General features: G+C 35.2%; 1 protein-coding gene across 1 annotated transcript in view; it reads right to left on the reverse strand.

Moving 5' to 3' along the window:
• Window positions 1-2,265: 2,265 nt before the first annotated feature.
• LOC309957532 (uncharacterized protein C1orf185 homolog) overlaps window positions 2,266-23,143 on the reverse strand; it is a gene marked incomplete at both ends in the record, with an annotated part of 31,963 nt that continues 11,085 nt past the window's right edge. The window contains 3 exons of the mRNA XM_082832822.1: window positions 2,266-2,660; window positions 3,861-3,897; window positions 14,318-14,447. Of these exons, the coding sequence (XP_082688948.1) occupies window positions 2,266-2,660; window positions 3,861-3,897; window positions 14,318-14,447 (562 nt within the window). The remainder of the gene's footprint in view (window positions 2,661-3,860; window positions 3,898-14,317; window positions 14,448-23,143) is intronic.

The following is a 23,143-nucleotide window of genomic DNA, read 5'->3' on the forward strand; positions in this document are numbered from 1 at the left end:
GAGACACAGACTGCCAAACTCTTTTCAAGGACGTTTATGTAGCAAAGAGTCTAGGAATATATTGTGGCTTCCTATGGTACAAAGGGCACGTGTGCTTACTGCCCATTATAAAATATCTGTTTCCCTCATTCAGTGTTCCTTTCCCGTTATGCAATCCACTGTGCAGGTATTATTTGGGCCTCTTCCTACTGCCCCATGGGAACTGGGGCTCAGGAAATGAGGCAAAAATGATGTTACTTTGGCTATTGCTATTGCTATTGCTATGACTGTCCTTTGTCACTGACCTAAGAGACATGAAACTGTTGCAGGTTAACTTGTCAGCTGGTATGGATGGTGAAATCTCAGATCCTTCACAGTTCTTGAAAATAAGATTATTTTAGACTGGTGTAATTTCATATGAACTGCTCATTAGGCTTTTCGAATAGAACAATGTATATACCTATGATACAAAGTAACATTTTAATAAACAAGTAAATGTATTAGGTTTTGAAGAAATAAACTCAGTTTATTCTATCACTACAGTGTGACAATTACTTTAAGTGCATAGATCTCTTTATTTCTCATTTGTAATGACAAGAATTTGGTTAGGATGCTTTGGTTATAGTAACAGAAACAAAATTCTACTTTATGCAAAAAAGGTAATTTATTTAAAAATTACAAGGGTACCTTACCAAAGCTAAGAAAAACAGTTAAAAACAGGGCTCAGGGATGGCGGCTAGTAACAGAAATCAAATCTTGTTAGCTTAAGCAAAAAGGGGAATTTATAATTAGGATACAAGGTTGCCTTACTAAGCCAAGGGCGGGAAACACGAAGGGCTGGAACAAGGGAATGGAGCACCGTTAGAAAGCCAGGAATCACATTCTCCTCATCTCTCATTTCTATTCTTCACTTTGCAAATATTTCACTGCTCTCTCACTGCAGATTTCCTGTTTTTTTTCTTTCTAAACCACAGGGTGGGACATGGCAACTCATAGCTACCTAATTTATGTTTCCTCTATTCCAGAGATTAGTCAGACTAAGGCTAGAATCTCTTCTCTTCAACCCCAAATTCCTAGGGAAGCTTTAGAATCTTACCAGATTTAGAGATGACTTTCTTCTCTCAGACAGTAAGATAGAAGTTGGTAGAACACCAAGAGACAGAGACCAATTCAAAATACTTTTTACCACTCCTTACAAACCTTGAGCTGAAATAGCTTATTTTGATTTAGGGATGGATATAGAGAGATGTTCTCACAACCCATGAGATTTTCTCACAACTATAACCAGTAGAAATGACCAGGAGCTTCAACAGAGAGAGGTGTTCTAATACTTTTTAATATTCCCCCTAGGAGGGAAGTGATCAGCCTGGATAATGCTACTACCATATTTGAGACAAGTTTCTTTTCATTTATTGTAATAGGCATGATTTATCTCTTGGGAAGATATGCACGGGTCCTGGTATGAGTATTTTAAGCACAAAAGGTAATATTATATTTTGTTAATTGTTTTTCCCAAGAGAAAGAAAAACAGAGACTAATTACATGAAGGGTATTTGTGAGAAAGAGATTAAAAGAGATCAATTACAGGGTGGGTGTCAGAAATCCCTCAGCGCCATAAATAGAAATTTGACCAAGGGTCTCTCAAATTAGAGAGGAATTCTGGTTCATCTAGCTTGAGTCACATGTCTATGAACATAGTTGCTCACATCTTCATCATAGTGGGGTAAGGGCTGGAGGGCTATTCTGAGAAACAGACATAGGAAAGGGCAAAGAAAATTATTTTCTGTATTCTTCACAGTGTTCCAGGCTCCTCTAGAGGAGCAAAGTTATATTGCTTACGAAAGTCATGGCATAATAAGATTTAAATGGTAGGTGATTTATGTATTTAAAATTCAGAATAGCTGACGGAAGTATTCTGCCCAGCCTTACCCACATTGAAATAAAACTGAAAATGTCAAAGTATAAAGAAATGCTGCAAATGTTTTATTAAAAATGTATTTGTGCTGAAGATTTCTTAAAGTATTTCTCCTATGTGTTGAAATACATTCCTATTATTTATTATGCCCTTTGATGAGATACAAGGAGTTAAACTTAATGTTTATGATATTGCTCTAGTTCTTCCTGTAATTTTGTTTCTAGAAATAATTGGCAAGGGAAGTAGGACCACTCTATGGTAAAGATCAAGAAAAGCAATATTAGCATGGACATGTTAAGAGACTCAGAAGCTGGTAATTCAGTTTTAACTTTACATGATTTCAGTGTACACAAAGTTTCAAAAGAAAAAAGTCATTCAATATTATGTTGAACGTTTTGTATTTCAACCTCTGTATTTCTTCGTGTAAATATTCCCTTAATGTTGTCATCTTTTTGACCATCATAAAGTGTCATATTTAGTACATTTCCAGTACATTCTTCTAATGGAATGGTTGACAAGTATGAAAATACTTTCTCCATTACAGGCTCCCTGAGAAAAGGCATTGGAGGGCTCTTTTTCACTAGGGAATCATCAGAAAACCAGTCATCAGTTACTTCTATACTTTGGCTGTAATAAGAATCAGATGGTAACGTTGATAAGCTTAAGGTAACACTGCCGGGATTTGTTGCCGAGCTAGTCTCTGAGGAGTCACAAATGACCATTTTTGTTGCAAGGCAGAATTCATCTTTAGAATAATCTTTAATTGCTGTAAAAAAAATTAGATTTACTATGAATATTACATATTTATGAGCCAAATCTTAATTATAAGGATAATGTTACTTTCTAAAATTCAAACTCTTCTTAGGGTTTTAATGAACAGGATGATGCAACAGTGAAAATGCTAAGTTGCTATCATCATCCATACAATGTTAAGTATGTAATGGGGAATCAGCAATATTTTCATGATAATCAAGAGTACAAAAATCTATTCTAAATAAAATCAACCTGTTTTAACAGGAGAAGATTCTAAACAGGCTAGAAAGCTCAGTTCTGGAATGTTCCTTAAAATTAGAGATGGCAGACAGTTTCTTAACTATTTATAGCTAAATATTGTCTTATTTAAAAAATAAATTTTAAAATGCCTCCTTAAGCAGGTAGATTACAAAATGTTTGATCCACAGTGGGAAGGGCCTATGAGTTGGCTTTATACCAAGTAAAGTAACAACTAACATTCATATAGTGCCTTACAATTTACAAAGCAGTTCAATATACTTCCAGATCTCATTTATCCTCTCAGTTATTCTTCAAGGTAGTTATTAGCCCTACTTCACAAAAGATATGACTGAGACTGAGACTTAAAGGAATGTCACCAAAATCAGATACAAAATGGACTTCAATCTAGATTTGTGTTACTCAAGTCCCGTGCTTCTCCCACTACATTATTTATGCTGCACAGTTGTAAATAAAAAATGTTAAGTTTTAGAAAAGATCACATTTACACAGTATCCTAAAATATCTTTTGTAATATTTTACATGTTAATTTTTGATATGAATATATAACATTGTTAATGCTGTTTTAAATACCTTATTACATTTTATATTCAGCATTTCTAAAATTATGTAGGAGGGTAATGATTTGAGGTACTAAGTCAATATCTAAAGGGTTACAAAACACTCATGTCTTTTAACTCTCCATCATTACTATATGGCATTGACTGTGATACCTTTGGATTTAAAGAAGGAACAAAAATTAACATTTCACATTTTAATTTAAGACATTATAAATCTTGTTTTCTAAAAAATATATGCCCATTCATATACTAATAAAAGTTTCCCTTGAGTTTTTATGATTTAAAAAAATATTTAGATACTTAGGATATATTTAGGATAGCCTCTTGATTCTTTAAAATGTGAATTGCTGGAAGTTGATTACAATTTATTCTAATAAATTGTTGAGAGAAAGTACCTTTTTTATGTGCTCTTTCCTTTTTTCTTTGCTCCTCCTACATAAAAAAATGTTATTTGTGTTTTAAAAATTAATAGTTTTTAAACAATTTGATATATATTTATATAAGAATAATATATTTTAACATCATAATAAATTTTTGATAGAATCATATTTTCCACGATATGAATTTATTTTACCAAACTATATTGACAGGAAAGAAAAAGTGTTGAGGTATCATCTGAAAAGAATGTGAATTGGTTCAAGAAGGCAGTCTCCAGGATAGGGAATGAAGGGTGAAATAGAGTTCAACAGGATTATTTCTCTCCAGTCTCACTAACTTAGAGTCACTTGGTTAAAACTAGAGAGGGCTAAAAAAGTAATTACAATTCCTAGACTTGCTCATTCTATTAACTAATAACAACAAGAAAGTGAATTCTGGCAGAAGGCTTTTATAAAAATGCGACTATTCTTTTGAAGCAAGTAAAACATTTGATCAAACAATACATTCCAGATGTGTTCTGGGAAGTGTGGTGGTGTAGTAGTTCTCAAACAGGGCATCAGAATCACCTGGTGTGTTTATTAAAATGCTGATTCTTGGACATAATATCAGACCCTACTAAAACAGATTTTCTGGCAGTAGGGTTTAGGAGTATGCAGTGTAACACACTCCTCAAGCAGTTCTGATTCAGTTTTTCCTTAGACCACTAGATAAACAATGAGTTAGTGCATAGGGTGTTTGGTATGCAGTGGGTGAAGACAGAGAGATAATATTGTCTCGTGTTACAGGGGAAGAGTGTGGGTATTCTATGCTGATTTTCATTGTCTTGTTCACCGAAAAAGGCTTGCTTAGGATATACATATATATAGGGTATACATATATATAGGATAACACATAAGTACTTTTTTTTTTTTACAACTTACTTTACTTTTTGGTCATATATATAGGATAACACATAAGTACTTTTTTTTTTTTACAACTTACTTTGTATATAGGATATATATATGTATATAGGATATATAGGATAACACATAAGTACTTTTTTTTTTTACAACTTACTTTACTTTTTGGTCATTTTCAACTTTTATTAATATAAATGCCAGTATAGGCTCCTGACTTACCTTGCCTGGATTTAGGACCAATTCAATTTGTGACTCCTGTACAAATTATATTAGAACATTGCTTCTCACACTTTCACATGCCTATGTATCACCTGGGGGAGCTTGTTAAAATGCATATTCTAACTCAATAGGTTTGGGATAGGGTCTGAGATTTTGCATTTCTAACAGGCTCCCAGGTAATGCTGATATTGTTGGTCTGGAAACCACAGAGTAAGGTCCTAGACTGATTAAAATTCTACCCCAACTAAGGGAATGACAAAATGGGCATTCTTATATATTGTTATATATAAATAGGTATAATTTTTCTGGAGGGCAATTTAACAAATCCATTTCTAGAAATTTATTATGCCAGGTAAATAATTTTGGATTTGTATAAATATTCAGTTACCAGAATGTTCATCACAACACTGTTTAGCATTTTTAAAACCTACAATTTAAAATTCTAAAAGTAAGGAAATCTTTAAATATGTTAGGATATGTGGATATTAATACAATGAGTATTCTTTCAAAATGATACTATAGTATCAGAAGTAAGTAAAGACTCAAAAAATGATGGGGACATATAAAAAAGAGGAATAATCTTAAACAAGTGGCTCACTGGTTAAATTTAGGAAAATTTGAGCATCAAAATAGTGATAGTAATGGATTATAATCTGCTGAATAAAATAGAAATCCATGAGTCTATATTAATAATAAATAAAATAAGGAAGAGGGTAGGGCTTCTTTCTCACAGTAGAAAGCCAAATGACAAATATGGACGGGAGTGGCAGAATTAGAAAATCATCATATTGTTACAGTTTTGTAAAGATTAGCTCAAGTAATAATAATTTATATAGCTAGTAAGTAGAGTTTGATGAAGAGGAGGATATTTACATGTTTTCAAAGTGTCACCACACAGCTTGTTTATTAACTGTAAGGGTAAAAACAGAAATAATTCAGTGAGGAAAGAACAGACATCATCTTGATTATGTGATCAACTAAAATCACCAGTGAAGAGCAGATGTACACTGTACGCCTTCAGATGTGATAAACTGCAAGGAAAAGTCACACTGAGGAACAGTCTATGATCTATAAAATAACTGGCTTGTATTCTTCAAAAATGTCAATATCATTGAAAGACAAAGAATGGAAATTTTAAAATATTTTGAACTAAATAATTATGAAAACAAAACATAAAATTTGTGAGATGCAACAAAAGAAGGCCTTTGAGGAAAATTTAAATATTAAATGTTTATATTATAAAAGAACAAAAGTCTAAGAATAATAAAGCATAAAACTCCAGGCAAGACTGATTTAGGAAAAGAGAAATATCAGGAATAAGAAGAGTACCATCACTAAAGATTCTATAGATTTTAGAAGCATAATAAGAAGAAACTACTAAAAACTTTCTGCCAATAAACTTAACAACTTAGGTACAATGGACAAATTTACTGAAAAAAATTTCTAAAACATACAAAATAGAAATATTTTGTATGTTCCACATCTGTTAAAGGAGCTAAATTCATAGCCAAAAATTTTCTCGGACTTCCCTGGTAGTGCAGTGGTTGAGAGTCCACCTGCCGATGCAGGGGACATGGGTTTGTGCCCCAGTCCGGGGAGATCCCACATGCCACGGAGTGGCTGGGCCCGTGAGCCATGGCCGCTGAGCCTGTGCATCTGGAGCCTGTGCTCCGCAACGGGAGAGGCCACAACAGTGAGAGGCCCGTGTACCACCAAAAAAAAAAAAAAAAATTTCTCTTGAAGAAAATTCCAGACCTTGATGACTTCATTGGTGAATTCTAGAAAAAAGTTTGAGAAGGCAATATAGCCCATTCTACACAAAAATTTTTCAGAAAGTAGAGGAGGAGGAACCATTTCCCTATTGTTTTGTGACGAGAATAAAACTGTGATACTGAAATCTAACCAGATATTACAAGATAAGAAAATTATAAAATAATACCCCTCATTAACATAGATGCAAAAATTATTTAAAATATATTGGTAAATCAAATCCAGTGGGGTTTATTCCAGGAATACAGGGTTGATTTAACATTTGAAATTCAATGTAATTCACATTAACAAAATAAAAGAGAAAACTCATGTGAACAATTTTAAAAGGTGCAGGAAAAGCATTTGGCAATATCAGCAACCCTTCATGGCAAAACAAACAGACAAACCTCTCAGGAAAAAAGGAATAGAAGGGAATTTCCTCAATCTGACTATATGCATCTACAAAAAATCTATAGCTAATTTCCTATTTAATGATGAAAAGCTGAATGTATTCTAAGATCAGAATATAAAAAGGATATCTGTTCTCAGTACTTCTGTTCATCATTATACTGGAGGTCCCATCCAATGCAATAAGATGCGAAAATAAAATAAAAGCATAAACATTGGAAAAGAAATAAAACTGATGTTTTTTACAGATCTCATGCTTGTACATGAAGAAAACCTTTTGTGGTCCTCAAAAAAACTACTAGAAGTAATAAATAAATTTATTTATAAAGGTCATAGAACACAGGTCAACTGTAGTAAAGATGGCAATTCATTACAAACTAATGTATAAACTAAATGTAACTCTTGGGACTTCCCTGGCATTCCAGTGGTTAAGACTCCACACTTCCACTGCAGGGGCCATGGGTTCGATCCTTGGTCGGGAAACTAAGACCCCCATGTGGTGTGGGGTATGCTGCGTGGCAGCCAAGAAAGAAAAAAAAAAGGTAATTTTCATCATGATCTCAACAAGATTTTTTTCTAGCTAAAGTTCACCTTAAAATGTATATGGACATGCAAAAGAATAAGAAAACCTAAAACAATGTTGAAAAAGAAGAATGAAATTGGAGAAATCGTACTGCTCAATTTTATAATTTACTATACAGCTAGAGTGTCATATTGGTAGAGACAGACACACAGGTCAATAAACCAGATAGAGAATGCAGAAACAGACTAACACATATATGCCCAACAGATTTTTCACAAAATTTGCACAAACAATTCAATGGAAGAGGATAGCCTTTTCAAAAATTAGTGCTGGAATAATATGACATTAATAGCCCCCCAAAATGAACTTTGATTTAAACCTCACACTTTATACAAAAATTAACTAAAAATGGATCAGAGATAGAAATATAAAATGTAAAATGGTAATAGCCAAAACAATCTTGAAAAAGAAGAACAAAGTTGGAGAACTTACTGATATCAAAACTTACTACAAAGCTATAGCAATGAAGACAGTGTGGTATTGGTATAAGGACAGATATATAGATCAATGGAATAGAACTGAGATTCCAGAAATAAATGCTCATATTTACAATCAGTTGATTTTTGACACGAGTGCTAAGACAATTTCATAGGAAAATAATACTCTTTTCAACAAATGGTGTTGGGACAACTAGGTTTATACATGCAAATAAGTGAAGTTGGATCAATACCTCATACTATATACAAAATACTAACTCAAAATGGATCAAACACTTAAATATAATAGCTAAAACTATTAAATTCTTAGAAGAAAACAGAGGTATAAATCTTTATGACCTCAATTAAGGAATGATTATAGATATGACACCAAAGACACAAGCAACAAAAGAAAAAATTAGGTAAACTGGACTCAAGAAAATTAAAAACATTGGTTCTTCAAACAACACCATAAGAAGAAAAGACAACCCATGAAATGTGAGAAAATTTTTACAAATCATATATCTGATATAGGATATGTATCTAGAATATATAAAGAATACTTAAAACTCAACAACAAAAAGACAAATAGCCCAAATTTTAAAAATGGACAAAGCTTTGAATAGATATTTCTCTAAAGAAGATATACAAATATCCAATAAGAACATGAAAGTATTTTCAACGTCATTAGGCTTTAAGGAAATGCATATCAAAACCATGACAAGATACCACTTGATGCCCACTAGGATAACTATAATAAAAAGACAGGTTAAAAACAAGGGTTAACAAGGGTGCCACAAAATATAATCTTCATATACTACCTGTGGGGATATAAAACGGTGCAGTCACTTTGGAAAAAAGTCTGGCAATTCTTCAAAAATTAAACATAGAGTTACCATATGACACAGCATTTCCATTCCTTGGTATATACCCAAGAGAAATGAAAACATATACCTGCACAAAAACTTGTATACGAATATACATAGTGACATTATTCATAATAGTCATGAAGTGGAAACAACTCAAATGTCCTTCAACTGATAAATGGATAAACAAAATGTGATATATCCACACACAATGGAATATTATTCAGCCATGAAAAAGAATAAAATATTGATATATGCAATAACACAGATGGACCTTGAAAACATTATGCTAAATGAAAAGGCAGATACAAGAGACCTTATATTGTATGTATCTATTTATAAGAAATTCCAGAATAGGCAAATCTATAGGTGCAGAAAGTATAGATTAGTGGTTGTCTAGGCCTAGGAGGATTGGAGGAAAATGGAGGGGCAGTGATTGCTAAAGGTACAGGGTTTCTTTTTGAGGTGATACAGGTGTCCTAAACTGCTTGTGAAGATGGTTCTATAACTCTGTGAATATCTATCTAAAAACTACTGAATTAGACACTTTAAAAAGGCAAATTGAGGTATGTGAACTATACCTCAATAAAGCTATTAAATATAAAACAAAGCAACCTAAAACTAAGAAACTTTTAGAAGAGAACTTAGAAACAAATCCTTGTGACCTAGGGTTAGACTAAGAGTTATTGGACATGACACTTAAAGTATGATTCAAAAAGGAAAAATATACAACTCAACAACAAGGAAGCAAACAACCCAATGAAAAATGGGCAGAAGGCCTAAACAGACATTTCTCCAAAGAAGAAATACAGATGGCTAATAGGAACATGAAAGATGCTCAACAGTGCTAATATTAGAGAAATGCAAATCAATTACATTGAGGTACCACCTCTCACCAGTCAGAATGGCCATCATTTAAAAGTCTACAAATAACAAATGCTGGAGAGCGTATGGAGAAAAGGGAACCTTCCTACACTGTTGGTGGAAATGTAAGTCGGTACAGCCACTATGGAGAACAGTATGGAGGTTCCTCAGAAAACTAAAAATAGAATTACCATATGATCCAGCAATCCCACTCCTGGGCATGTATCTGGGCAAAACTATGATTCAAAAAAATACATGCACCCCTATGTTCATAGCAGTACTATTCACAATAGCCAAGACATGGAAACAACCTAAATGTCCATTGACAGATGAATAGATAAAGAAAATGTGATATATATATATATATATACAATGGAATGCTACTCAGCCATAAAAAAGAACAAAATATAAAGCCATTTACAGCAACACGGATGCAACTATAGGTTATCATACTAAGTGAAGTAGTCAGAAAGAGAAAGACAAATACCATATGATATCACTTATATGTGGAATCTAAAATATGACACGAACCTATCTATGAAACAGAAACAGAATCACAGACATAGAGAACAGACTAGTGGTTACCAAGGGGGAGGGGGCTGGGGGAGGGGGGAGTGAGAGGTTGAGGTTAGCAGATGTAAGCTTTCATATGCAGAATGGATTAACAACAAGGTCCTACTGTACAGCACAGAGAACTATATTCAATATGCTATGGTAAACTGTAACGGAAAAGAATATTAAAAAAATGTCTATATATGTATAAATGAATCAGTTTGCTGTACAGCAGATTAATACAACATTGTAACTCAACCATCTTCAATAAAAACAAAACAAAACAAAAAGGTAAAATGGATAAATTGGACTTCACCAAATTAAAACTTATGCTGTTTTCATTTTGAGAGGATGAAAACACAAGTCATCAAATGGGAGAAAATATTAGTAAATCACATATCTGACAAAAAGACTTGTATCCAGAATATACTCTCTAACTTAAACAGAAAGATAATCCAGTTAGAAAATGCACAAGAGACTTGAAGAGACTCTTCACCAAAGAAGATATATGGATGGCAGAAAATTAAAAATATGAAAAGCTGTTCAACATCACTACCCGTTAAAGAAATGCAAATTAAAATCACTAAACACATTTAAATGGCTAAACTTTAAAATGCTGCTAAGTACCAAATGATAAAGAGGATGCAAAAACATGATTATCTTATACGTTACTGGTGGATATGTAATATGGTACAATCTGGAAATCAATCTGGAAATTTCTTTAAAAATTAAACATATTTACCACATGATCCAGGAACTGCATTTCTGGGCATTTATTTTAGAGAAACTAAAACTAATGTTTTCCAAAAAGCCTATACACAAACGATCATGGCATCCTTATTTTGTAATAGCTCCTAAATGGAAACAACCCAAATACTCCTCAATGGATAAATGGTTAAACAAACTGTGATATCTCCACACAATGTTACACTACTAGCAATAAAAAAGGAAAAAACTATTGATACATGCAATGATATGGAGGGATCTTACGGGCATTATGCTAAGTGAAAAAAGGCCAAGCTCAAAAGGCCATATGCTATAAGATTCCATTTATATAACATTCTAGAAATGAAGAAATTACAGTGACAGAGAAAAGATCAGTGGTTGCCAGAGGTTAGGGAAAGGGAGTGGGGGAGTGACTATAAAGGGTAGTATGAGGGAGTTCCTTTATGGTGATGGAACAATTCTTCTGTATGTTGATTGTCGTGGTGGTTATACAAACCTATACATATGATAAAATGTCATAGAATTATATATAAAAACAACAAAAAGTGAGTACATGCATAAACTGGTAATCTTTGAGTTAGGTCTGTAGCCTAAATTTCCTGGTTCTGATAATGTATACTTATAATAAAGTATACTTTTCATAAAGTATACTTATATAAGATGTCATTGGGGGAAGTGGGTGATGGATATACAGGACATCTTTGTAATTTTTCTGCAACTTTTTGGTCTGTAATTCAGAATAAGATAAGATAAATATATTGTATTTATATTTACTAACAACAAACAGTTGGGAAATAAAATTTTTAAATCAATACTATTTACCATAGCATAAAAATAACTATAAATAAAACTAAAACAAATGTGAAGGACTTCTACACTGAAAACCACGAACTAAAATAAAAGAACACCTCAACAAATTAAATTAATACATTTAAATTAAAGAAGTCAATAAAAGTAGAGTGGGACTTTCCTGGGGCACAGTGGTTAAGAATCTGCCTGCCAATGCAGGGGACACGGGTTTGATCCCTTGTCCGGGAAGATCCCACATGCTGTGGAGCAACTAAGCCTGTGTGCCACAACTACTGAGCCTGCGCTCTACAGCCTGCGAGCTGCAACTACTGAGTCCACGTGCCACAACTACTGAAGCCCGTGTGCTCTAGAGGCCACATGCCACAACTACTGAGCCCACACGCCTAGAGCCCGTGTTCCACAACAAGAGAAGCCCATGCACTGCAATGAAGCATAGTCCCTGCTCGCTACAACTAGAGAAAGCCCGTGCGCAGCAACGAAGACCCAATGCAGCCAAAAAAAACTTTGACAGTTTGGCAACAGAATTAAACACCTCTTACCATTTGATCCAGCAATCATGCTGTTGGTAGTTACCCAAATGAGTTGAAAATATATGTCCACACAAAAACCTGCCCATGAATGTTTATAGCAGCTTTACTCATAATTGCCAAAACTTGAAAGCAACCAAGATGTCCTTCAGTAACTGAGTGGATAAATAAATTGAAGTAGATCCATACAATGGAATATTATTCAGCACCAAAAAGAAATGTGCTATCAAGCCGTAAAAAGACAGAGAGAACTTTAAATGCATATTAATAAGAGAAAGAAATCCAAAAAGGCTACATACTGTATGATTCCAACTATATGACATTCTGGAAAAGGCAAAACTATGGAAACAGCTGAACAATCACTGGCTGGAGGGAAGGATGAACAGGGATGGAACAAGAAGATTTTTAGGGTAGTAAAACTATTGTGTCTGATACTATGATGGTACATACATCTCTGTTTCTCTGTCTTTCTGTCTCTTTGTTCCTGTTTATCTCTGTGTGCATGTGTGTGTGTGCCTGTCTGTCTGTCTGTCTGTCTCTCTCTATATATAGATATGTCAAAACCCATAGAATGTAGGATTCAAGAGTGAATACTAATGTAAACAATGGACTTTAGGTGATGTTGTGTCAGTGTAGGTTCATTAGTTGTAACAAATGTACCACTCTGGTGCACGATGTTGATAGTGGAGGAGGCTGCACTTGTATGGGGGCAAGGAGTATATGAAAACTCTATTTTTTTCTCAATTTTGTTGTGAACCTAAAATTTCTTGAAAAAATTAAGTCTATTAAGAAAAAACTACAGTGAGATACTATTACACATCCATCAGATTGTTAAAAATTTAGGAGCTTAAAAACATCAGTATTTGTTGATATGGAGCAATCCTAGCAATTATGCATGCCTGAGGGGAATGTATATTGACAAAACTACTTTGGAAAATAATTTGAAGTTATCTAATAATATTAAACATGCACAAACCCCATGAGTCAGTGATTCTACTGTTAGGTACATTCCCTGTGGAAATTTCCTTTAAAAAAACCAACTGAAAACAACTCAAATGTCCATAACATAAAATTTGATATATTAATACAATGGAATATGATATAACAATAAAAAATGACAAATGATGGGTATATGCACCAACCTGGATGAGTCTCAGAAATGTAATAGAAAAAGGGAAGACTATATTAGATGTGGAGTCCAAAACATATAAAATTTAATAATGCATTGATTAGCTATATCATAGTTTTAAATTTCTACTGGTGTCTCCCTTGTTTTACATTGTCCATACAACTATTTTGATGCCATATAACAGAAAGTTAATTATGTGTCTGCCTTTCCCACTTGTACTACACTAGCACTTTTAAGGTAGGGTTTGTATCTTACTATCCTCAATAGGTAGGGCCCAGAGCTCAGAATGTAATGAAGCCTTAATAAAGCCTTATTAATTTCAATTAGCATTTTGTATTTAATTTCAATTAGTTGGTTTGGTTAGGTTATTTGGTTATCTGAGTATCCTCTTATCTCCAAATCTCTTCTGATAGGCTTGGCAATTTTTGCTTTGTTTTTTTATGCCATTTATCTTCATCCCTGTAACAATTCCAATATGGGGAATACAGGTTCTCAGGCTAGAGATACAGAGAAGCAACTGTAGAAGGAGACATTTTCATTTAATCTTTCAGTTTCCTGTAATATAAACTCTAACTAGTTTGGGTAATTTAAATTTAGCTCCTTGTTATTGTACCTCAAATTTAAAAATAATAGTGGATAATTTAAATAATTTAAAGACAACAACGCTAATGACATGGTGTCAAAAGAAATTATTTGAAAACATTGCTATAAAATATTACACACTACCTGTAATTGGAAATTTCCAGTATGAAAATTTTGAGAAATAAAAACACACTGAGATTTAATCTTTGCCTTTGATGGTCTTTGTCTGCATCTCTCATCAATTGTTTTAAACTTGGAATCTTGAAATATTTCTCTGAAAAATATTTTATAGAGAATATTATTAAACATGAATTATAAAACAAAATTATTCTGTTTCCAACAGTTCTACATAAACGTTTTAAAATCAGAATATATTATATATTTATTTTTAAAAGCACAAATCAACTTATATATTCCCTTTTCATATGTTACTGATTTCATTACACCTATTTTGTCCATAGAACATAAATTAAGCTACTTCTTCGCAGGGTTAATATTTCCAGTTTGAAGATTAACCATCAGTTTTTGATAACCTTCTCTCTGGTTGTGAGATAATTAATCAATTTAATGTCAATTAGTCTTTTCATAGATTTGCCTTTAATGGCAAAGGAAATTAAATGAAATGGAACTCAGTGGCCAATTTTATATTTAATAATGTCTCTGGCAGAAGTAAGTAGAAGGAAACTGAATTGAAACTAATGACTTACAAGGGAAGAGTACCTGTGATCTTTATGCATGCAGTCACAAGAAATTTTGAGAGAAGGTTAGAAATAATGAAGCAGCAAGTAAACTGATCAAAGCGGATCAAAGATAGTTAAGTATAAAGGAATGTAGTTTCTAATAGTAATTCTAAACTTAACAATTTAAAAAATAATGCTGATTGCCTTTTCTTCTTTCCGAGGTACTAGAAATTTTCCAAATTAATTCAAGAGATCATATTATGTTACTTATTGCAGTATTAACAATTAAAATTCATTCATTTATTGAATTCAATTGACTTAACAAATATTTACCGAGTACTTACTATGCGCCATGCATTAAACTGGATGTTGTATATACAGTGGCAGGGGAAAAAAAGCACAGCCACTATACTCATGGAACTGTCATTGCTCTCATGGAGCTTAAACACTAGCAAGGAAGACAGGTATTAATAAAACAATCACAAGAAAATGAAAAATTACAACTGTGGAAAGTGTTATCAAGGAAAGCTACCTGCTACTCTGTGAGTATATAAGAAAGGGAATTAACTTGGTTAGAGAGGTCAGGGAAGGCTTTTCTGAGGATGAGATGATTGAATTAGGCATCTGAAGAAATGGGAGTAGTTATTAGATAGAGTGTAGTGGAGGAGGGGAGTTGTAGGAGTAAGAATATTCTAGTCAGAGAGGATATCAAGTGCAAAGACCTAGTGGCCAGATTAGGACAGTGTAGCAGAAGCACAGAAAGCAAGAGGGAAAGGTGGAGATGAAACTGGAGAGTATGCATGGGCAGACATGCAGGGCCTTAAAAGTCATGTGACTTTGTCTTCATCCTAAAAGCAATAGCAAGTCCTTTATAATGTAGTGGGAATGGGGTGGAAGGGTGGGGTGACTTGATCAGATCTGCATTTGGAAAATATCTGGCTGAAGTGCAAAGAAGAGATTAAATGAGGAGTATAGTGAAGGTAAAGGGTCAGTTATAACTCTGTAGGACTATGTGGGGGATAATGATAAGTTGGATAAGGTAGTGTCAATGATAATGGAGAGAAATGGATAGATTTGGGCAATTAATGAAGTAAAATAAATAGAACTTGGTGATTGTTCGAATTTAGTAGGGGTGGGAAAGACAGAGGGAGATATCAAGCATGTCTACCATCTTTCAAGGGAAAAAAACCAAAACAAAACAATCCTTCCTTGACCTCACAGTTTCTTCCAGTTTCTGCCCCTTTCGGCAACTCCCCAACATCAAAAAAAAAAAAAAAAAAAAAGCTTCTATTCCAAAACTTATTTCTCTATCCTCATCTTTTTCAACCTTTTTTTTTTTTTTTTGCGGTACGCGAGCCTCTCACCGTTGTGGACTCTCCCATTGCGGAGCACAGGCTCCGGACGCGCAGGCTCAGCGGCCATGGCTCACGGGCCCAGCCGCTCCGCGGCACGTGGGATCTTTCCGGACCGGGGCACGAACCCGTGTCCCCTGCATCGGCAGGCGGACTCTCAACCACTGCGCCACCAGGGAAGCCCAAACATTTTCTAATTTTGACTTGCTTGACACCACACATCTTTCTGCTTTTCCTTTTCAGATGTTGTAGATTCTTCCTACTCTTTTTCTATATGTCTAATATTGGTGAGCTGAAGACCAGTCCTATGTTCTTCTCTTTAAACAATCACTCCCTGGTTAGTCTCATCCAGTTGTATGACTTTTTTTTTAATTGGAGTATAACTGCCTTACAATGTTGTGTTAGTTTCTGCTGTACAATGAAGTGAATCAGCTATATGTATACATATATCCCTTCCCTCTTGGACCTCCCTCCCACCACCATCCTACCCATCTAGGTCATCACAGAACACCGAGCTGAGCTTCCTGTGCTTTACAGCAGGTTCCCATTAGCTATCTATTTTACACATGGTAGTGTATATATGTCAATCCTAATCTGCCAGTTCATCCCACACTCCCCTTCCCCCCATGTCCACCCATCGGTTCTTGTGTCTGCATCTCTATTCTTGACCACAAATAGGTTCATCTGTACCATTTTTCTAGATTCTACATATATTAGTTAATATACAATGTTTGTTTTTCTCTTTCTGACCCACTTCACTCTGTGACAGACTCTAGGTCCATCCACACCTCTACAAATGACCCAATTTCGTTCCTTTTTATGTATGATTGAGTAATATTACATTGTATATATGTACCACGTCTTCTTTATCCATTCATCTGTCGATGGACATTTAGGTTGTTTCCATCTCCTGGCTATTGTAAATAGTGCTCCAATGAACATGTGTCCTTTTGAATTATGGTTTACTCAGGGTATGTCCCAGTAGTGGGATTGCTGGGTCATATGGTAGTTCTATTTTTAGTTTTTAAAGGAACCATCACACTGTTCTCCACAGTAGCTGTATCAATTTACATTCCCACCAACAGTACAAGAGGGTTCCCTTTTCCCCACACCCTCTCCAGCATTTATTGTTTGTAGGTTTTTTGATGATGGTTATTCTGACCAGTGTGAGGTGATACCTCATTGTAGTTTTGATTTGCATTTCTCTAATAATTAGTGATGTTGAGCATCTTTTAATGTGCCTCTTGGCCATCTGTATGTCTTCTTTGGAGAGATGTCTATTTAGGTCTTCTGCCCATTTTTGATTGGGTTGTTTGTTTTTTTGATATTGAGCTGCATGAGCTGTTTGTATATTTTGGAGATTAATCCTTTGCCCATTGCTTCATTTACAAATATTTTCTCCCACTCTGAGTGTTGTCTTTTCGTCTCGTTTATGGTTTCCTTTGCTTTTAAGTTTAATTAAGTCACATTTGTTTATTTTTGTTTTTATTTTCATTACTCTAGGAGGTGGGTCAAAAAAGATCTTGCTGTGATTTTTGTCAAAGAGTGTTTTTCTTATGTTTCCCTCTAATAGTTTTAAAGTGTCCAATCTTACATTTAGGTGTTTAATCAATTTTGAGTTTAATTTTGTGTATGGTGTTAGGGAGTGTTATAATTTCATTCTTTTACATGTGGCTGTCCAGTTTTCCCAGCACCATTTATTGAAGAGACTGTCTTTTCTCCATTGTATACTCTTATCTCTTTTGTCATAGATTAGGTGACCACAGGTGCGTGGGTTATTCTCTGGGCTTCCTATCCTGTACATTTGATCTCTATTTCTGTTTTTGTGCCAGTACCGTACTGTTTTGATTACTGTAGCTCTGTAGTATAATTTGAAGTCAGGTAGCCTGATTCCTCCAGCTCCACTTTTCTTTCTCAAGATTTCTTTGCCTATTTGGGGTCTTTTGTGTTTCCATACAAACTGTAATTTTTTTGTTCTAATTCTGTGAAGAATGCCATTGGTAATTTGATAGGGATTGCATTGAATCTGTAGATTCCTTTGGGTAGTATAGTCATTTTCAAAATATTGATTCTTCCAATCCAAGAACATGGTATATTTCTCCATCTGTTTATGTCATCTTTGATTTCTTTTATCAGTGTTTTATAGTTTTCTGTGTACAGGTCTTTTACCTCCTTAGGTAGGTTTATCCCTAGGTATTCTATTTTTTTTTATTGTGATGGTAAATGGGATTGTTTCCTTAAATTCTCTTTGTGATATTTTGTTGTTAGTGTAGAGGAATGGAAGAGATTCCTGTGCATTAATTTTGTATGCTGCTACTTTACCAAATTCATTGATTAGCTCTAGCAGCTTTCTGGTGGCATCTTTAGGATATTCTATGTATGGTATCATGTCATTTGCAAACAATGACAGTTTAACTTCTTTTTTTCCAATTTGTAGTCCTTTTATTTCTTTTCTGATTGCCATGTCTAAGACTTCCAAAACTATGTTGAATAAGAGTGGCGAGAGTGGACATCCTTGTCTTGTTCCTGATCTTCGAGGAAATGCTTTCAGTTTTTCACCATTGAGAATGATGTTTGCTGTGGGTTTGTCATATACAGCCTTTATTACTTTGAGATAGGTTCCCTCTATGTCAACTTTCTGGAGAGTTTTTATCATAAATGGGTGTTGAATTTTGTCAAAAGCTTTTTCTACATCTATTGAGATGATCATATGGTTTTTATTCTTTAATTTGTTAATATGGTGTATCATATTGGTTGATTTGCATATATTGAAGAATCCTTGCATCCCTGGGATAAATCCCACTTGAGAATGCTGTATGATCCTTTGAATGTGTTGTTGGATTCTGTTTGCTAATATTTTGTTGAGGAATTTTGCATCTATATTCATCAGTGATATTGGCCTGTAATTTTCTTTCTTTGTGATATTTTTAGTTTTGGTATTAGGGTGATGGTGGCCTCGTAGAATGAGCTTGGGAGTGCTCCTCGTTCTGCAATTTTTTGGAAGAGTTTGAGAAGGATAGGTGTTAGCTCTTCTCTAAATGTTTGATAGAATTCACCTGTGAAGCCATCTGGTCCTGCACTTTTGTTTGTTGGAAGATTTTTAATTACAGTTTCAATTTCATTACTTGTGATTGGTCTGTTTATATTTTCTAATTCTTCCTGGTTCAGTCTTGGAAAGTTGTACCTTTCCAAGAATTTGTCCATTTCTTTCAGGTTGTCCATTTTATTGGCATACAGTTGCTTGCAGTAGTCTCTTATGATCCTTTGTATTTCTGTGGTGTCAGTTGTAATTTCTCCTTTTTCATTTGTAATTTTATTGAGTCCTCTCCCTTTTTTTTTGATGAGTCTGGCTAAAGATTTATCAAGTTTGTTTATCTTCTCAAAGAACCAGCTTTTAGTTTTGTTGATCTTTGCTACTGTTTTCTTTGTTAGTATGTCATTTATTTCTGCTCTGATCTTTATGATTTCTTTCCTTCTACTGACTTTGGTTTTGTTTGTCTGTTTGTTTGTTCTTTTTTCTCTAGTTGCTATAGGTGTAAGGTTAGATTATTTATTTGAGATTTTTCTTGTTTCTTGAGGTGAGATTGAATTGCTACAGACTTCCTCTTAGAACTGCTTTTTGTCATTGTCATCTGTTTCTATGTATTTTTTTATTTCCTCTTTGATTTCTTCAGTGATCTCTTGCTTATTTAGCAGTTCTCTGATTAGCCTCCATGTATTTGTGTTTTTACAGTATTTTTCCCTGTAATTGATTTCTAATCTCATAGCATTGTGGTCAGAAAAGATGCTTGATATGATTTCAATTTTCTTAAATTTACTGAGGCTTGATTTGTGACCTTGGAAAATGTGATCTATCTGGAGAATGTTCCATGTGCACTTGAGACAAAAGTGTATTCTGCCACTTTCGTGTGGAATGTCCTATAAATTTCAATTAAATCTATCTGGTCTATTGTGTCATTTAAAACTTGTATTTCCTTATTTTCCGTCTGGATGATCTGTCTTTTGGTTTAAGTGGGGTGTTAAAGTCCCACACTATTGTTGTGTTACTGTCAGTTTCCCCTTTTATGGCTGCTAGCATTTGCCTTATGTATTGAGGTGCTCCTATGTTGGGTGCATAAATATTTATAATTGTTATATCTTCTTCTTGGATTGATCCCTTTATCATTATGTAGTGTCCTTCCTTATTGCTTGTAACAGTCTTTATTTTAAAGTCTATTTTATCTTATATGAATATTGCTACTCCAGCTTTCTTGTGATTTCCTTTTGCATGGAATATCTTTTTCCATCCCGTCACTTTCAGTCTGTATGTGTCCCTAGGTGTGAAGTGAGTCTCTTGTAGACAGCATATAAATGGGTCTTGTTTTTGTATCCATGCAGCCAGTCTGTGTCTTTTGGTTGTAGCATTTAATCCATTCACATTTAAGGTAATTATTGATATGTATGTTCCTATGACCATTTTCTTAATTGTTTTGGGTTTGTTTTTGTAGTTCCTTTTCTTCTCTTGTGTTTCCCACTTAGAGAAGTTCCTTTAGCATTTGTTATAAAGCTGGTTTGGTGGTGCTGAGCTCTCTTAGCTTTTGCTTGTCTAAAAAGGTTTTAATTTCTCCATCGAATCTGAATGAGATCCTTGTTGGGTAGAGTAATCTTGGTTGTAGGTTATTCCCTTTCATCACTTTAAATATATCGTGCCACTCCCTTCTGGCTTGTAGAGTTTCTGCTGAGAAATCAGCTGTTAACCTTTTGGGAGTTCCCTTGTATGTTATTTGTCATTTTTCCCTTGTTGCTTTTAATAATTTTTCTTTGTCTTTAATATTTGTTAATTTGATTACTATGTGTCTTGGCATGTTTCTCCTTGGGTATATCCTGCCTGGGACTCTCTGCACTTCCTGGGCTTGAGTGGCTAATTCCTTTTCAATGTTAGGGAAGTTTTTGAGTATAGTCTCTTCAAATGTTTTCTCAGACCGTTCTCTTTCTATTCTTCTTCTGGGACCCCTATAATTCGAATGTTGGTGCACTTAGTGTTGTCCCAGTGGTCTCTAAGATTGTCTTCAATTCTTTTCATTCTTTTTTCTTTATTCACTCCTTGGCAGTTATTTCCACCATTCTATTTTCCAGCTCACTTATTCGTTCTTCTGCCTCGGTTATTCTGCTATTGGTTCCTACTAGTGTATTTTTCATTTTAGTTATTGTGTTGTTCATCACTGTTTGTTCTTTAGTTCTTCTAGGTTTTTGTTAAACATTTCTTGTATTTTCTTGATCTTTGCCTCCATTCTATTTCCAACATTTTGGATCATCTTTATTATCATTACTCTGAATTCTTTTTCAGGTAGGTGCCTATTTCCTCTTTATTTGTTTGGCCTTTTAGGTTTTTACCTTGCTCCTCCATATGTAATATTTTTTTTTGTCTTATCATTTTTTTTTGATGTGTGGGACTGTGCTCCTGTCTTACTGGTTGTTTGGTCTGACGCTTCCAACATTGGAGTTTGCAGACAGTTGGGTAGAGCTGGGTCTTGGCGGTGAGATGAGGACCCCTGGGAGACCTCACTCTGATTAATATTCCCTGGGGTCTGAGGTTCTCTGTTAGTCCAGTGGTTCAGACTTGGTGCTCCCACCACAGGAGCTCAGACCCGACCCCCCCAGCCCATGAACCAAGATCCTGGAAGTCACATGGCATGGCAAAAAAAAAAAAAAAAAAAAGAGAGAGAAGAACAATAAGAAGGAATAAAAATTAAATAAATTTAGAACACTAACAGATATATTAGAAAAAATAAAAATATAAATGAAACAACAACTGAAAGGTAAAACGGAACCACAATAGTAGGGAAAAAAAAAAAGGGCCAGAAAAGACCTTGGCTGTGTGCGGCGAGGCTTAAGCAGGGGCAGGGTTTAGGCAGTGGGTGGTGTCTGGGCTCAGTACGCACATGGCTGGAAAAGGCCCTGGTGGGAATGGGGGGCGGGGCTCAGCATGGCTGGAGGGGGCTCAGATTGCCTCTGACCTCAGAGTGTGGAGGATCATGCCCGGGACCCCAGCAGGCTTGCAGGGTCCCGAGTGGTGGCAGGGAACACTAGTCCCATTCCCCCGATCTTCACATCCCCTAGGGTCCCTCCCTGTTTACCTCTACTCTTCCCCCTTCTCTTGTTCCCACGTCCCCAGGACCCATGTGGATGGAGGGTCCTCAGAAGGTGGAGGACCAGACCTGAGGCCCCAGCATGCTCCCCAGGGCCTGAGTGGGCAGGGGAAACGCTGGCCACATTCCCCTCTGATCCTCCAAACCCCTGAGGGTCTCTCCCTGTCCCTGTTAATCTCCTTGTGGTGAATGGGTCTCTCCAGGCATGGGAACCTCTCCCAGTCACCCCTCAGGGGTGCCAGTACCATCTCACCTCCACTTCTCTTCCTCCCTTGCTCCTTCCAACGTCCTACCTAGTCACTTGGGGGTTCCTCCCATCCCCTTGGGTGTCAAGGCCACCCACCAGCATCTGGCAGCTGCCCTAGTTGTGAGGAGATGCAAACTCCATGTCCTCCTACTCCACCATCTTGACTCCATGCCCCCCAGTTGTATGATTTTATATACCCTCTATACATTGATAACCTAAATCTTCAGCCCTGATTTCTCCCCTGAAATTCACACATGTATATCTGACTGTCTAACATTTTTACTTGGATGTTTCATAGGCTTTCAAACTTACATCCAAAATACAACTCCTAGTTTACCACCACTCCCTCAACTTGTTTCCCTCCCAATCACCTCCTCATCTCAGTAAATGGCATGATTAACTACTCAGTTGCTCATGATAAAAATGTAGGTATTAGTATTAACTCTGCCATTTCACTTATCTTTCCTTACCTCATCCAATCCATCAATAAGACCTGCTAACTTTACCTGCAAAACTACCCCAAGTCCAGCCCCTTCTCTTCATTGCCTCTACTTCCATATTAG

Source organism: Leucopleurus acutus (assembly GCF_964270905.1).
Source record: "Leucopleurus acutus genome assembly, chromosome: 2".
NCBI lineage: Eukaryota > Metazoa > Chordata > Mammalia > Artiodactyla > Delphinidae > Leucopleurus > Leucopleurus acutus.